Here is a 16,095-nt window from a genome sequence, read left to right as displayed (position 1 = left end):
CTAGCGCCACATTTCTCAACAACTGTAAATAAGCAACTGAAGATGTGTCTAGGACTTGTGCATCTGATGAGGGAACCACTTGGGAGTTAGTGAGAGTTCACAGAATGGATGTCTGTGTCACGTCTGGTTACAGCAGCTGTGTTAAATTGATATCGCCCCTCTTCCGGACCTGACTCTCCCTCTAAGGGGGAGTTGTGCTCCAGAATTAGTGAAGGGTTCATTGCTTAGTTGGCTTTGAGGGAGACATACCCAGACTTAAGAGTATTTTCAAAGCATTTGGTGAAGGCCATACATCACTAGCTGGGACAGTAAGATATACTCTCTGTGGCTCTGGCAGCATTTGGAATGAATAGATACCTTCAATCCAAAAACTTAATTCATGGCAGCCGACTGGAATATTACATTTCCATGCCAGCATGAGTCCTTCCAAAGGGAAAGGACCCGAGTATGCTCTATGTAATCTATGCAATAATTTGGGAATTCATCATATGACATACAATTTAAAGAGAGGTGTTGGTTTAGTAGTGAAGTGATAAGTTCAGACAAGGAGGTGATAACCTAGTGGTTAATCCAGAAAACCATACATTGTTCTGGGGACCTGGATTCAAAACCTGCCAGATGGCAATTTTTAAAAAAAATCTGGAATTAAAAGTCTAATGATGACCATGGATCCATTGTTTACTATCAGAATAACCATCTGGTTGACTAATGTCATTTCGGGAAGGAAACTACCATCCTTACTTGATTTGGCCTACATGTGACTCCAGGCCCACAGCAATGTGGTTAACTCTTAACTGTCCTCTGGGCCGAGCCAGCAAAACCCTCATCCTATTAATGAATTTATAAAAATCACTGAACTAGTAATGCCGAATGCCAAACTAATGCCCTAGACTATCCATCCAAACCTCACCAAAGCACTAGGAGAATTTACATTCAATTAGCAAAATGTGAAATCAAAAGCCAGTCTCACTAATGGTGACCACAAACGTGCCTTCAGTTGTTATAAAACAAAAGGAAATCTACCATCTTTACCAGGTCTGGCCTGTGTGTGACTCCAGACTCACAGTAACATGGTTGACTCTTACCCACCCTCTAAATAGGCCTAATAAAGCACTCAGTTCAGGGGAATTAACAATGAGTAACAAATGTGAGCTTTGTCAATGCAGTGCACATCGCGTGAAAAGATAAGAAACCATTGTTTAACAGACTATGCAGATGTAATGATTTTCTGCAATATAGAGAGTAATGAAGAGAGGATTATTTGTACAGATATCAAACAGAGACTCTGGTCTCTGAGCCAGAAGCTTCTAGGTTTGTGTCTCACCTAGAGACCAAAGAACATGATCTAGGCTGACATGAAATGCAGTGATGCAGTGCTGTCTTCCAGATAACGTGTTACATTGAGATCCCATCTGCCCTGTCAAGTTGTTGTAAAAGGTCTCATACACTGCTTTGAAGAGCACAGGAATTCTCTTAGTGACCTAGGCAAACATTTGTCTCTCACCCAATATCACTAAAGTACGTAATATGATCATTCTTTCATTATTATCTGTGAGAGCTTGCTGTGCTGTGTTCTCCACATTAGAGTGGTGACTACACTTTGAAAGTACTTCATCAGCTATAAAGCACTTTGAAATATTCTAAAGTAGTGAAAGTACTTTATAAGTATATGTTTTCTTTAATAAGTATATACAGACTCCCTCCGACTGGCCAGAAATGATATGTGACTGCTTTTGTTCCCATTTCAAACAGGTCTGAATAAACTGAAAGGCTGTTAAAATTTTTACCTGAGACATTCAGCATGTCATCTATCCTTCCAGTGATCCAGTAATAGCCATCTCCATCACGTCTGCAACCTGCAAAACAAACCTTTCTGTGAGAAACAGTGGCAGTCACTCAGCTGAACAAGACACACATCCACGTAAACTGAGAAATTGTGAAAACAAATTACAAGAAAAATGTTAACATGTCACTTTTGGTCACCTTCATGTTTCTATAGAACTGCTTAGACTCAGTGGACTTGGCCATATTCAAGATCTTAGCGGCCAACCTAAATAAGTATGCCACTACCATTACAGACTCTATGTGTAAGAATGTAGAAGACTGCACGCCGAAGAAGTTAACTTAAATGTTCCTTACACTGAAACCATGGATGAACCAAGAGATCCACTCCCTAATGAAGTTAATAACAAGAGTTTGGTCATGGGTCACATCAAGTCCAACCTTGATCTTGAGCAATTCACCAAAAGATGCACCAGGTCCACAGTAGACACTATCTATACTTATCCCTGGAACATCCGGATAACAAAAATAACTATGGCAGACTCCTACTTATTGACCATAGTTCAGCCTTCAACTCCATAATTCCAAACAAACTCATATCTAACCACCGAAATCTGGGTCTCAGCTCCTCACTCTGTAACTGGATCCTCGACTTCCTGACCCATAGACCACAATCAGTATGAATAGGCGACATCTCCTCCATCATAATCTAATGTCCATAAGGCGGAGTGCTCAGCCCCCTGCTATACTCCTTATACAATCACAATTGTACAGCCAAATTCCATCCCAACGCCAATTACAAGTTTGCCGATGACACCACTGCTGTAGGTCAGATCTTATACAATGACAAGACAAAATACAGGAAAGAGGTTGAGTACTTAGCAGCATGGTGTAAAGACAACAACCTTTCTCTTGACATCAGTAAAATGAAGGAGTTGGTCATTGACTTCAGGAAGCAGAGTGGAAAGCATGTCCCTGTCTGCATCAATGAGGCTGAGCTGGAGATGGTTGACAGTGTTAGATTTCCGATAGTGATGATCACCAACAATCTACCCTGGTCCACACATGAGGATGTGACAATCAAGAAAGCACAACAATGTCTCTACTTCCTCAGGAGTCGAAGGAAATTCAGCATGTCCACAAAGACATTTACTAATTTTTATAGATGCACCATAGAAAGCATCCTATCTTAGTGCATCACACCGTGGTATGGCAACAATTCTTCCCAAGAATACAAAAAACTACAGAGAATTATGAATGCAGCCCAGTCCATCATGTAAACCAGCCTTCCATCCATTGACTCATTCATTCCCAGGAAAGCATCAAACATAATCAAAGACCCCTCCTACCCCAGTTATACTCTCTTCCACCTTCTTCTGTTGGGCAGAAGATGTAAACATTTGAATATACGTACAAATAGATTCCAATTCTTCGCAAGAATACAAAAAACTACAGAGAATTATGAATGCAGCCCAGTCCATCATGTAAACCAGCCTTCCATCCATTGACTCCATTCCTTCCCAGGAAAGCAACCAACATAATCAAAGACCCCTCCTTCCACCTTCTTCTGTTGGGCAGAAGATGTAAACGTTTGAATATACGTACAAATAGATTCAAGAACAGTTTCTTCCCCACTATTATCAGATCTTTGACCAGACCTCTCAAAGATTAATTCTGATCTCTCTTCCTCTCTCTCTCTATCACTAAATGCAGCTTCTGCACACTCTTCTGCTGCTCTGATGCACTTTGTATAGCACGATTTTACAATTTGATGCTTTGCATTGTGCTTAAGTCCCAGCTGAACAAAGACATCCAGGTTTGACACTTAAATGTATTATACTTTCTTTGCATAAATGAAGAGTAAAATAAACATTTCAACCACATAGCTTTAAACTGATCACCAACAAATATGGGTTCAGCCAAAGTAAGTTCAATCAGCTTCAGACAGAAATGTGAGCCTGTGTATATTGTTCAAAATGATTTAAAATAAAATGATAATTTACTGTCTCCCGTCAAGTAAAATCCTGGGAACTGTTTGAAGTAAGTTGTCTCAAAGCGTTCCTTGTCTCCATATACAGTGCGCAGTATGGATGGCCAAGGCTGTTTGAATACCTGAAACGGAGACAAAAAGCATTTATCCCACCAGTGAATGAAAACTCCAGAAACATTGACACACTGTGCATAATCAGTCTGATAATTAAGACTTCCCTGTATTACAGTGTATTACATGATTCAGTCAGTCACACTTTTGCCAGTGAAGGCTGTGAGTTCAAAGTCTACCCCAGATACTTGAGGGAAAAATCGACCATGATGCAGCATTGAGATAGCGCTGTACTATTGGAGATTTTATCTAAGATGACATGGACATCAGTCAATGTAAAAGAGCCCACGACCACACTCTGAAAACATAATGGATTCTCCAAAGTGAATATTTAATCCTCATCAAAAAATACACATTATCTAGTCATTATTTCCTTATTGTTCTCAGATTTGTTACCATATTTCCTACTTACAACCCAATGCTGCGTCTAATTATTTTCTCTGCTGTACTGATTCCAGAAGTCTGTGTGCAGAGACAGCTTCAAACGTGGAAGCCAATGAGCCAGAACACAGATCAGCACATGCAGAACCTCCCAGCAGCCGTTTACAAAACTAACTACACACCAAAAATACTTCATTGGGTGTAAGCATCTTCACATGTCCCGTGGTTGTGAAAGGTGCCATATAAACCAGACTTCTCATATGTCAAGATACTTTCCTTGGAATGGGTCACTAGACTGCAGCCAGAGGTTACAGCTGAAGGGGTATCACTCCACATAAACCATGACCAACCAGAAGTCTCTCCAACTCTTGGTGCCTGCCATAAATGTTGGAAGGATTGGCAGGATGACAAGCAACCTGTGTGACCCAGTTATAAACACACATTCACTGATATATCATGTCCTGAATGTAGGTTTGCTCATTGAACTGGAAGGTTCATTTCAGATGTTTCATCACCATACTAGGTAACATCATCAGTGAGCCTCTGGTGAAGCACTGGTGGCATGGCCTGCTTTTTATTTATGTGTTTGAATTTCCTTGGGTTGGCGAAGCCATTTCCTGTGGTGATGTCATTTCCTGTTCTTTTTCTCAGGGGGTGGTAAATGGGATCCAAGTCAATATTTTTGTTGATAGAGTTCCGGTTGGAATGCCATACTTCTAGGAATTCTCACGCAAATCTCTGTTTGGCTTGTCCTAGGGTGGATGTGTTGTCCCAGTCGATGTGGTGTCCTTCCTCATCTGTATGTAAGGATACTAGTGAGAGTGGGTCATATCTTTTTGTGACTAGTTGATGTTCATGTGTCCTGGTGGCAGAAGCAATCATCCCAACATCCACAAACGGAGCTGCATTAGAACATTATTTCAATGAGCCACCCACACTGTAGCACAAAGGAACTACGAAGAGCAGAGGAAAATCACCTATACAGTGTATTCAAAAAGAAAGGGTGCCCAATGACTTTCACCAATTTCTCAGCAACAAACCTAAACAAGCAGACAAACATGTCCAGAAACCCTAGCCACTCTCCCCTACATCGAAGACATTAGATTAGGTTAGATTAGATTAGATTACATGACAGTGTGGAAACGGCCCTTCGGCCCAACAAGTCCACACCGACCCGCCGAAGCGTAACCCACCCATACGTTTACCCCTTACCTAACACTACGGGGCAATTTAGCATGGCCAATTCACCTGACCTGCACATCTTTGGACTGTGGGAGGAAACCGGAGGAAACCCACACAGACATGGGGAGAACGTGCAAACTCCACACAGTCAGTTGCCTGAGGCGGGAATTGAACCCGGGTCTCTGTCGCTGTGAGGCAGCAGTGCTAACCACTGTGCCACCGTGCCGCACATCTCAGAAATGACTGCCAAACTACTCAGAGCCTTTGGCATCATGGTAGCCCACAAACTCACCAACAAACTAAAACAGCAGCTAATGAACTTGAAAGACCCTATACAGACAACAAGCAAAACTAATGTCATTTACAAAATACCTTGCAAGAACTGTAATAAACACTACATTGGATAAATGGGCAGAAAACTAGCCACCAGGATACATGAACCATCAACTAGCCACAAAAAGACATGACGCACTCTCACGAGTATCTTTACATAGAGATGAGGAAGGACACCACATCGACTGGGACAACACATCCATCCTAGGACAAGCCAAACAGAGACATGCACGAGAATTCCTAGAAGCATGGTACTCCAACTGGAACTCTATCAACAAACACATTGACTTGGATCCCATTTACCACCCATTAAGAACAGGAAATGACATCCCCACAGGAAATGACATCACCAATCCAAGAAAATCTAAACACATAAATAAAAAGTGGGCCAAACCACCAGTGCTTCACCGGAGGCTTACTGATGATGTTACTTAGTATGGTGAAGAAACGTCTGAAATGTACCTTCCAGCTCAGTGAGCAAGCCTACATCCAGAACCTCCACCTGAGCTTCAAAACTTGCTATATCATATCCTAGAGTAAGACTTGAACCAGAACTGCTGGCTGAACTGCATCACAGGCATTCCACATATGAATTGAATGCAAGCTTCTGTTTTTATTCTGCACATCATTCCTGTCAGAACTCCCATAACCTCCACCTTTCAAAGTTCTTTTTATTCATTAACGGGATGTGGGCATCACTGGCTAGGCCAGTATTTATCACCTATCTCTAATTGACAAGGGCAATTAAGATTCAATTACATTGCTGTAAGCCCAGGTAAGGATGGCAGATTTCCTTCCCGAAAGGACATTAGTGAGCCAGATGTGTTTTTACAAAAATGGTCCCCATTAAGCTCGAGTTTTAATTCCAGACATTTTAAAAAATTGAATTTAAATCTAACTATCAATCATGGTGAGAGTCAAACTCATGTACATAGAATGATAACCTGGGGCTCTGGATTACTGGGCTAGTGATGTTGGAACAATGCTACTGCTGCCCTTATTCCAGACATACTGGTTTCAAAAGACAAAGAGGTCATGCTGCTAATGTATGACACATTAGTCAACAACACAATGAGGACCGTTTGTTGGTTCAAATGTGGATTATTATCAAGACTTTGGATACTGGAGATAGAACATAGAACAGTACAGCACAGTACTGGCCTTTTGGCCCTTGATGTTGTGCTCGCCTTTTATCCTACTCTAAGGTCAGACTAACGTTTATATCCTTCATTGTACTATCTTCCACGTGCTTATCCAAGAGTCGCTTAAATGTCCCTAATGTATCTGACACTACTACCACTGCTAGTAGTGCATTCTACGCATCCCACACTCTCTGACATCTCCCCTAAACCTTCCTCCTTAAAATTATGCCCCTCATGATAAACATTTTCACCCTGGGAAACAGTCTCTGGATATCCACTCTATCTGTGCCTCTCAACATCTTGTACATCTCTATCAAGTCACCTCTCATCCTTCTTCACTCCAATGAAAAAAGCCCAACTCCTTCAACATTTCTTCATAAGACATGCTGTCAGTTCACGCAGCATTCTGGCAACTTCTTGCACCCTCTCTAAAGCTTCCACATCCTTCCTATAATGAGGGAACCAGACCTAAAAACAATACTTCAAGTGTGGTCTAACCAGGTCTCTATAGTGCTGCAGCATAACCTTGTGGCTCTTAAACTCAATTCCCCTGCTAATGAAAGCCAACACACCATATGCCTTTTTAACAACTCTATCAACTTGGGTGGCATCCCTACAGAACTTGGGGACGTGGTCCCCAAGATCCTGTGTTCCTCCACACTGCTAAGAATCCTGCCTTTAACCCTGTATTCTGCATTCAAATTTGACTTTCCAAAGTGAATGACTTCACACTTTTCCAGGTTGCACTCCATCTGCCACTTATCAGCCCAGCTCTGCATCCTGTCAATGTCCTGTTGCAACCTACAACAGCCCTCCACACTATCCACCACTCCACCAACCTTTCTGTCATGATTTGGAGATGCCGGTGTTGAACTGGGGCGTACAAAGTTAAAAATCACACAACACCAGGTTATACTCCAACAGGTTTAATTGGAAGCACACTAGTTTTCGGAACGCCTTTCGTTCATCAGATCACTATCATCTGATGAAGGAGCGTCGCTCCGAAAGCTAGTGCACTTCCAATTAAACCTGTTGAACTATAACCTGGTGTTGTGTGATTTTTAACCTTTCTGTCATTGGCAAACTTACTAACCCACCCTTCCACCTCCTCATCCAAGACATTTATAAAAATCACAGAGCAGCGGTCCCAGAACTGATCCCTACAGAACACCAGTAGTCACTGAGCTCCAGGCTGAATACTTTCCATCTGCTACCACCCTCTGTTTTCTATGGGCCAGCCAATTCTGTATCCAGACAGCCAGATTTCCCTGTATTCCAGGCCTTCTTACTTTCTGAATGAGCCAAGGGGAACCTTATCAAATGCCTTGCTAAAATCCAGGTACGCCACATCTACTGAAATAAAAACAGAAAATGCAGGAAACACTCAGCAACTCTACCAATACCTGCAGAGAGAGAAAGAAGGGTTAGCATTTCTGTCTAATAAGTTTTCATCAGAAACTAAGACATTAAATTTATTTTTCCCCATAAAGATGAGGTCTGACCTACTAATTATTTCCACCATTTTCCATTCCTTTAACTTTATATTCACATCAAAGTGGTATAACCTTATACAGCAGCAAAGAAGTTAACAGTTTGTGTATGTTTTTACAAATGATTGAAGAATTATGACCACTTTTCTGTACCAGAATCATTTTAACCCTCATTGCTGTGTGAGATGCATAGTGAGCAAGCTACAAGTTCAGGAAGGCTCTGTCAGAGCTGAACCGAGCACCTACCAGGTAACCCTCAGCTTCTCCCTCCAGTTCCTCACCGTGTTCATTGAGAATTGCAGGGAGAACCCCAAAGAATGGAAATGTCTGGAGGAAAACAAACAATGCAGTTTTCAGATTGGTTCTGGCAGGAGGAAAAGAGCTCATATCTGAGAAAGAAAATATTGATGCAATTCATTAAAGTAAAGCTTACAGTTGATCCTGGCTTCAATGGTGTAGCAGCAGGCAAAGGAGTCATCATTGGGCCACCCTGTACAGAGATACAAGACAACGAAGTTACAGGGCAGACTCTGTTTAGCAACATTCTGATCGTTCACACTTTTGTTCAATGCTAGCTAACATAGAAACATTCTTAGCTGGTCAGTGCAGTGCTATTCTACTTGCAATCTAGCAAAGGGGGAATACTAGAATCTTTAAGGAATTGCAATGATTGAGGGATAATGGGGATTGCTTTTCATCACGGATTTGCAAACATTAGTCTCGGAGTTCAACGGTAAAAGGCTGACCAATGGGAAAAGCACCAAAAGCTCATTTTACACACATGAACATATGGACAAGGAGCAGGCTATCAGGGCCCTCAAGCCTGCTCTATCATTCATAGAATCCCTACAGTGTGGAAGCAGGCCATTCAGCCCATCAAGTCCACACCAACCCTCTCAAGAGCATCCCACCCAGACCCACCCCCACTATTCAATTTCTGTAATCCTACATTTCCCATGACTAATCCATCTTGCCTGCACATCCCTGGATACTATGAGCAATTTAGCATGATCGTGGTTGATATGTTTATGCTTGAAATTCCACCTTCCCATCTACCTCAGATATCCCTTGATTCCCCTGCCTGCCATCTTTTGTGAGCTGTATTTAGCAATCATGTGTATCGCATTGGCCTGACACTCCTAGTAACGCCCAATCAAAATACAACCTCAGGCCAATGACATGGAAATCATAGTTAACCAATCACGGTTGAATTGTCAGTATCTATTTCAGTTTCAAAGCCAAATAGATAGGTTCAATGAGTGGGAAAGAATCTGGCAGATGGAGTATAATGTGGGAAAATGTGAAGTTGTTGTTCACTTTGGTAGGAAGAATATAAAAGCAGAATATTAGTTACGTGGAGAACGATTGCAGAATTCTGAGGTGCAGTGGGATCTAGATGTTCAAGTGAGTGAATTACAAATAGGTTAATATACAGGTCCAGCAGATAATCAGAAAGGCATATCAAACACTAGCCTTTATTACAAAAGGAATTAAACAAAAAAGTAAGAATGTTATCCAGGGAATTAGTGAGACCATACCTCAAATACTCTGCACAATTTTGGTCTCCCTATTTAGTGAAGTATGTAATATATTTGAGATGGTTCACCTGGAAAAGCGGGTTATCTTCTGAGGAAAGGTTGGACATTCTGGGCTTGTTTCCACTGGAGCTTAGAAAGGTGAGGGGTGCCTTGAATGAAGTTTAAAAGATCCTGAATGGGTGCGACAAGGTGGACGTGAAAAGGATGTTTACTCTTGTGGGTGAGTCCCTGTGCACAAACTAAACTGGCAGAAGCATACAAGTCATAGGAGACCCTGAGCTCCAAAGTACTGGAGGGCTAAAGTCATGTGTGTTGGCTTTGAAAGCAACATGGTGAGGCTGGGGGTTTGTCAATGAACACTTGCATGGACTAAGGGTCAAGGAAGATGGTTTCCATGGAACATGCAGATTAATGAGCTCAACACACAGTTAGATGATGGCCAGGGCAAGCAATCAGTTGTTGGGAATTTGTGCTGTCTAGTTTCCTAGGAAAGGAGAATAAAATAGGAAATGGTGTATAATTAAAGACAGTTGGAATGTTAATGAGATAAAGATGCACAGAAATGATTTAGTCACCACTCAGTAGTGGGAGTCTGAAGTCACCATTTTACCTTACGGCAATATCACAAAACTTTTTATCAACACTGAGATTCTAAGTTTTTTTCAACTCCGCTGTTCTTGCTATTGTTCATGTTGCACTAGGAGGGGCAACGTTCTACCCTTGGTTTTAGATCAGAATTAAATGTCATCATCCTGAAACTTTAACTCAGTTTCTCTCCCCATGGATGCTGCTGGTCGTACTGAGTATTTTCAGCATCTTCTTTCAAGAGCCTATGTTATTTCATGAGTGAAATTCAATGAGATCAGTTGAGTATGATGCAGCTTTACAAATCTGGGCTGGCTAATTTTAACTCAAAACTTTCTAATTGCCTTTGATTTCTTTTTCCTGATTATAGTTTCTAAAACCTTGCTCTGATGTTAAGGTAATGGTCCTCCAGCTACAAGGAAAGTCCCAACTCCCTTGGGTAATAAGAGTGCCACCTTTCCGCTCTCCATTCCTGTAGAGATAGAACTAGCAACAACTGGAAGATGTTGCAGGTCCCTGCACTACTGCTGCTCCCATTCTTGTTTTAGAAAATATGAAAAAAAAATCAGCTTTATAACTGTGTAAGATAGGAAATATATATTTTAGATATTTTCATACTTTATTATATTATTGTTGTTGTGTTCCCTCCCCTTCCAATTTTCTACAGCTGATACCTGAAACGCAGATCTCTGCCAAGAGACAAGACTATATCCACTGTTCACCACCTCACCAATTAAGATCACAACAAACCAGTTCCAATCATTGGCTGATGATCATACACATGATCACTTAGCAGCACTTCACAGAACCATAATGTTCTGAACAAACTTCCCCTCCTTACCTTATGAAGTCAAGGCTAAAGTACTCAAAACACAACAGCTCACTCAGAATGGATCAAGAGTAGAACTTGGCGGTTCTCGGCTCTGTACCATTCTACCTTTACCAGAGAAGAGGTTTGGAGAGAATTATTTGGAGAATGAACTATATTTTCCATTTCTTATATTGTACTTTGAGATCCTCAATGGGCATCACCATCTTGATGGGAAGCTGATTCCATCCCTGCCACTGCCTTCCCTGATTGCCAAACAGTAGGAAATCCAGGCCAATGTGTTATTTACTCCACAGAATGAAATGTGGAGGCTGCAGTCATGTTATAAAGAAATATTTCTACCTTCTTAAGGAACATAGAAGCTTAGGAGCAGGAGTAGGCCATTTGCGCTCTTAATTAAGGATGAGATTAGGGCAATAGCGAGACATGATTTGGAATCTAAGGAACAAAATGTTGAATCCATTTGGATGAAAATCAGGAATAGCATAGGGAAGAAGTCATTGGTGAGAGCAGTCTATAGGCCACCCAATAATAATGCTATAGTGGCATAGGCGATCAATCAAGAAATATCTGACACATTTAAGAATGGAACGTAGTAGTCATGGGGACTTTAATCTGTATATTGATTGGTCAAATCAGGTCAGTAGAGGCAGTCTTGAAGAGGATCCATAAACATCCATAGAACTCATCTGTGATAACTTTCTTGAATAGCATGTCACAAGCGAGTATGCAATCTTAGATCTTGTCCTGTGTAATGAGACAGGTAAAATTCATGATTGCATAGTTAAAGAACCTCTCGGAAAGTGATCACAGGATGATCGAATTTTAGATGCAAATGGAGGATGAAATAGTATCGTCTAAAACCAGAGTGTTTTGCTTAAACAAGGGAGACTATAATGGGATGAGGAAGAAGTTGGCTAAATTAGACTGGGAACACAAGTTATATGGTGGAACAGTGGAGGACTTTCGAAGAGATTTTTCACAGTGCTCAAGGAAAGTATATTCCAGTCAAAAACAAGGATAGCAACGGTAGGAAGAACTAGCCTTGGGTAACCAAGGAAATAAAGGAAGGCAAACAATTAAAAGCTCAGGCTTACAAAGTAGCAGAGAGTAGTAGGAAACAGGAAGATTGGGAAAACCTTAGAAAGCAACAGAGAACCACAAAGCAAGCAACAAAGAAAGGAAAGATAGATTATGAAGGCAAATTAGCACAGAATATAAAAACAGTTATGAAATTTTTTTATAAATATATAAAATGGAAAAGGGTGGCTAAGTGGACATAGGTCCCTTGCAGGATGAGAAAGGGGAATTAATATTGGGTAATGCTGAAACAACTGAGGCATTGACTAACTATTTTGTGACAGTCTTCACAGTGGAAGATGTATTTAACATGCCAAAGACTGATGTTAAGAATACGATAGGAGATAAGGGCCTCAATTCAATTGTTATCACTAAAGGGGTTGTGTTGAGCAAACTTGATGGTTTAAAGGTACATAAGTCCCCTGGTCCAGATGGAATGCATCCCAGGGTGCTGAAACAAATGGCAGGAGTTATAGTAGATGCGTTAGTGGTAAGTTACCAACATTCACTGGACTCTGGGCAAATCCCGGCGGATTGGAAGACAGTGAATGGTTAAAAATGGGTGTAGGCAAAAGGCAGGTAACTATAGACCAGTTAGCTTAACATCTGTAGTCGGGAAAATGCTGGAGGCTATCATTAAAGAAGAAATTGTGAGACATCTGGATGGAAAGGGCACCATCAGGCAGACACAGCATGGATTCAGGAAGGGAAGGCCATGTTTGAGGATGTGACAAGTGCAGTAGATGGAGGGGAACAGTTGGATGTTGTATACTTGGATTTCCAGAAGGATAAGGTGCCACATAAAAGACTCATCCATAAAATAAGAATGTATGGAGTTGCGGAGAATGTACTAGCATGGATAGAGAATTGGTTAACCAACAGAAAGCAGAGAGTTGGTCTAAATGGGTGTTTGTCTGGTTGGAGATCAGTGGTGAGTGGGGTGCCCCAGGAGTTGGTGTTGGGCCTGCAACTGTTCATTATATAAATGATTTGGAAGAGGAGACTGAATGTAACATATCCAATTTTGCTGACGACACTAAATAGAGTGGAAAGGCAAACTGTGCAGAGAATGTGGAGGGTTTGCATAGAGATTTAGATAGGTTAAATGAGTGGGCAAGGGTCTGGCAGCTGGAGTACAATGTTGGTAAATGTGAGGTTATCCATTTTAGAAGTAAAAAAAGTAGGTCAGAGTATTATTTAAATGGTGAAAGATTGCAGCATGCTGTTGCGCAGAGGGACTTAGGAGTGCTCATACATGAATCACTAAAAGTTGATTTGCAGGTGCAACAGGTAGTCAGGAAGGTAAATGGAATATTGGCTGTCATTGCTACAGGATTTGAATTTAAGAGCAGGGAGGTTCTTCTGCGATTGTAGAATGTATTGGTGAGGCCGCACCTGGAGTATTGTGCACAGCTCTGGTCTCCTTACTTGAAGAAGGGTATACTGGCTTTGGAGGCAGTGCAGAGGGGGGTCACCAGGTTGATTCCAGAGATGAAGGGATTATGCTATGAGGAGAGATTGAGTCGCATAGGACTGTACTCGCTAAAATTTAGAACAGTGAGAGGGAATCTTATAGATAAGATAGAAGCAGGCAAGTTGTTTCACTGGCAGGTAAGACTAGGACGAGGGGACATGGCCTCAAGATTAGCGGGGAGTAGATTTAGGACAGAGATGAGGAGGAACTGCTTTTCCTAGAGAGCAGTGAATCTATGGAATTAAATATATTCAAGACTCAGTTGGATGGAATTTTGCATAATAGGGGAATTAAGAGTTATGGGGATAATGCAAGTAGGAGGAGCTGAGACGATGGATAGATCAGCCATGATCTTCATGAATGGCAGAGCAGGCTTGACGGGCCAAATGGCCTACTCCTGCTTCTATTACTATGAAACTATGAAACAGCCCTTGAGCTTGTGGCTGATCTGTGGTCTAACTCCATACAGCTGCCTTTGGCTCATATCCCTTCATAATTTTGTTTAACAAAAGATTATCCATCTCAGATTTAAAATTAACAACTGATCCAGAGTCAATTGCCATTTGTGAAAGAGAGTTCTAAACATCTGTCAAAGTGCTCCCTAATATCTTTATAAACCTTTCCTGTTAACATCTTGAAGACTTGGGTCAGATCATCCCTTAGTCTTCTAAAGTCTGGAGAAAACAGGCTTAATTTATATAATCTCTCCTCATAATTTAACCCCTAACATCCAGATAGCTTTCTTTGCATCTCACAATACTGGGACAAAATAGCATGCCTCTCTCTTGAGTCCCTTCCCTTTGAAACAAAATGTGAGGATGCCTTTTTAACAGGAATGTTTACCGTTTCAGTCTGCCAGAAGGTATCCACAATTGGACACTTGCCATTACCAATGACACGATGATACCATGTCCAAGCCTCCGGGTTAATGGGCTCTCCAGCACAGCCTAGGATCCTCAAAGACTTGAGATCAAACCTGAAGCAGTCAAGTGAAAAGAACGTCTCATGGAGGAAGAAAGAAGATTTTTAAATTACATGCAACACTTAAAGAATGATGTTATAATATAGCAGAAATTGGACATTCAGAAGGAGGAAGTAAAGCCTTAAATTGGAAACTAAATTAAAGCTTGAAGTATCATTATTGACAGATGTCCTTTGAAATCTGTAAAGGAAAGGACAATTTGTTTGCAATAGAGAATGGAGAAAGTAAATATAAAGATTATAGCAAGTCTATCAGTGTTGAAAAGGAAAGTCATGATTCAATCTTGCGGCACAATTTTACGATTATTTTAGTTGGACAGAATGGTTTGTTTTAAATGTGCTCTTCACAAATAATAAATACCAGACCCTAAACTTTAATTCTGCAGTGGTCACCTTGCAAAGCTACACTAAGTAGAATCAAACAAGTTTCTGTTAGATGTCAGAGTTTGTTAACAAATGGTATGTAAGATAATCAGAATTACCATGTAAAGTATCATTCTCCTTACTGAAACGTCTTTTCTTCTAATGTGCAAAACTGAACATGTTCTGAAATGGTTGTGATATCTTGACAAAAGCAGAATTTCTCATTGGTTGAAGTAAATTTTCTCACAGTTGGTTGTCATCCAGTGATCGACACTGGAAGAATGTCCGCATGGACATTTCTAAGAGCTCACTGGGTTGTCCTGTTAGTTGATAGTTACTGTTTCAGCTCATGGGGGTGAGTTCCTGGTGAGACACTGGCAACCATTGTAACTCTACGAAGGGAAAAGAGAGAAAAGGTGGGGAATAGACAAGGGAGGAGGAGCAGACAAAAAGATGAAAAGTGGCTCAAAGAAGACAGGAAGATTGACAAAAAGGAGCAACTGTTCTTAGGTGCAGACAGATAATTGAGAAAGAAAGCAAAGCCACCACTAAATTCAGTAAATGGGGCCCAGAGCTGTAGGCCATACTATGGTCTGGTATGGCTCCAGTTAGTTCTCAAAAAGCATCATCATTTCAACAGATTTGATGAACCCCTCCATACTGAAATCAAAATCCAAGAAACATCATCATCTATAACTTCAAACACTTCGGAAAACTCCTATAGATATTTAAATGCTACATAATTTCAAGTTTTTAGATTATGCTAGACTGTTCCAGGGATCCAACACATAGAATTGAATTACATAGAAACAAGTTTTCTGGCTCAGCCAGCCT

At 41.0% G+C, this 16,095-nt stretch overlaps 1 protein-coding gene across 3 annotated transcripts in view; it reads right to left on the bottom strand.

The window, feature by feature from the left end:
* acss2l (acyl-CoA synthetase short chain family member 2 like) overlaps window positions 1-16,095 on the bottom strand; it is a 70,808-nt gene that overhangs the window by 9,423 nt on the left and 45,290 nt on the right. For all 3 annotated transcript variants that reach the window (XM_043687772.1, XM_043687773.1, XM_043687771.1), the window contains 5 exons: window positions 14,761-14,893; window positions 8,845-8,901; window positions 8,658-8,738; window positions 3,786-3,894; window positions 1,788-1,856 (listed from right to left, as the gene is read on the bottom strand). In XM_043687772.1, the coding sequence (XP_043543707.1) occupies window positions 1,788-1,856; window positions 3,786-3,894; window positions 8,658-8,738; window positions 8,845-8,901; window positions 14,761-14,893 (449 nt within the window). The remainder of the gene's footprint in view (window positions 1-1,787; window positions 1,857-3,785; window positions 3,895-8,657; window positions 8,739-8,844; window positions 8,902-14,760; window positions 14,894-16,095) is intronic.

The sequence above is a fragment of the Chiloscyllium plagiosum genome, chromosome 4 (genome assembly GCF_004010195.1).
Source record: "Chiloscyllium plagiosum isolate BGI_BamShark_2017 chromosome 4, ASM401019v2, whole genome shotgun sequence".
In the NCBI taxonomy this organism is placed as follows: Eukaryota; Metazoa; Chordata; class Chondrichthyes; order Orectolobiformes; family Hemiscylliidae; genus Chiloscyllium; species Chiloscyllium plagiosum.
This window is presented reverse-complemented; position numbering and strand designations above follow the sequence as displayed.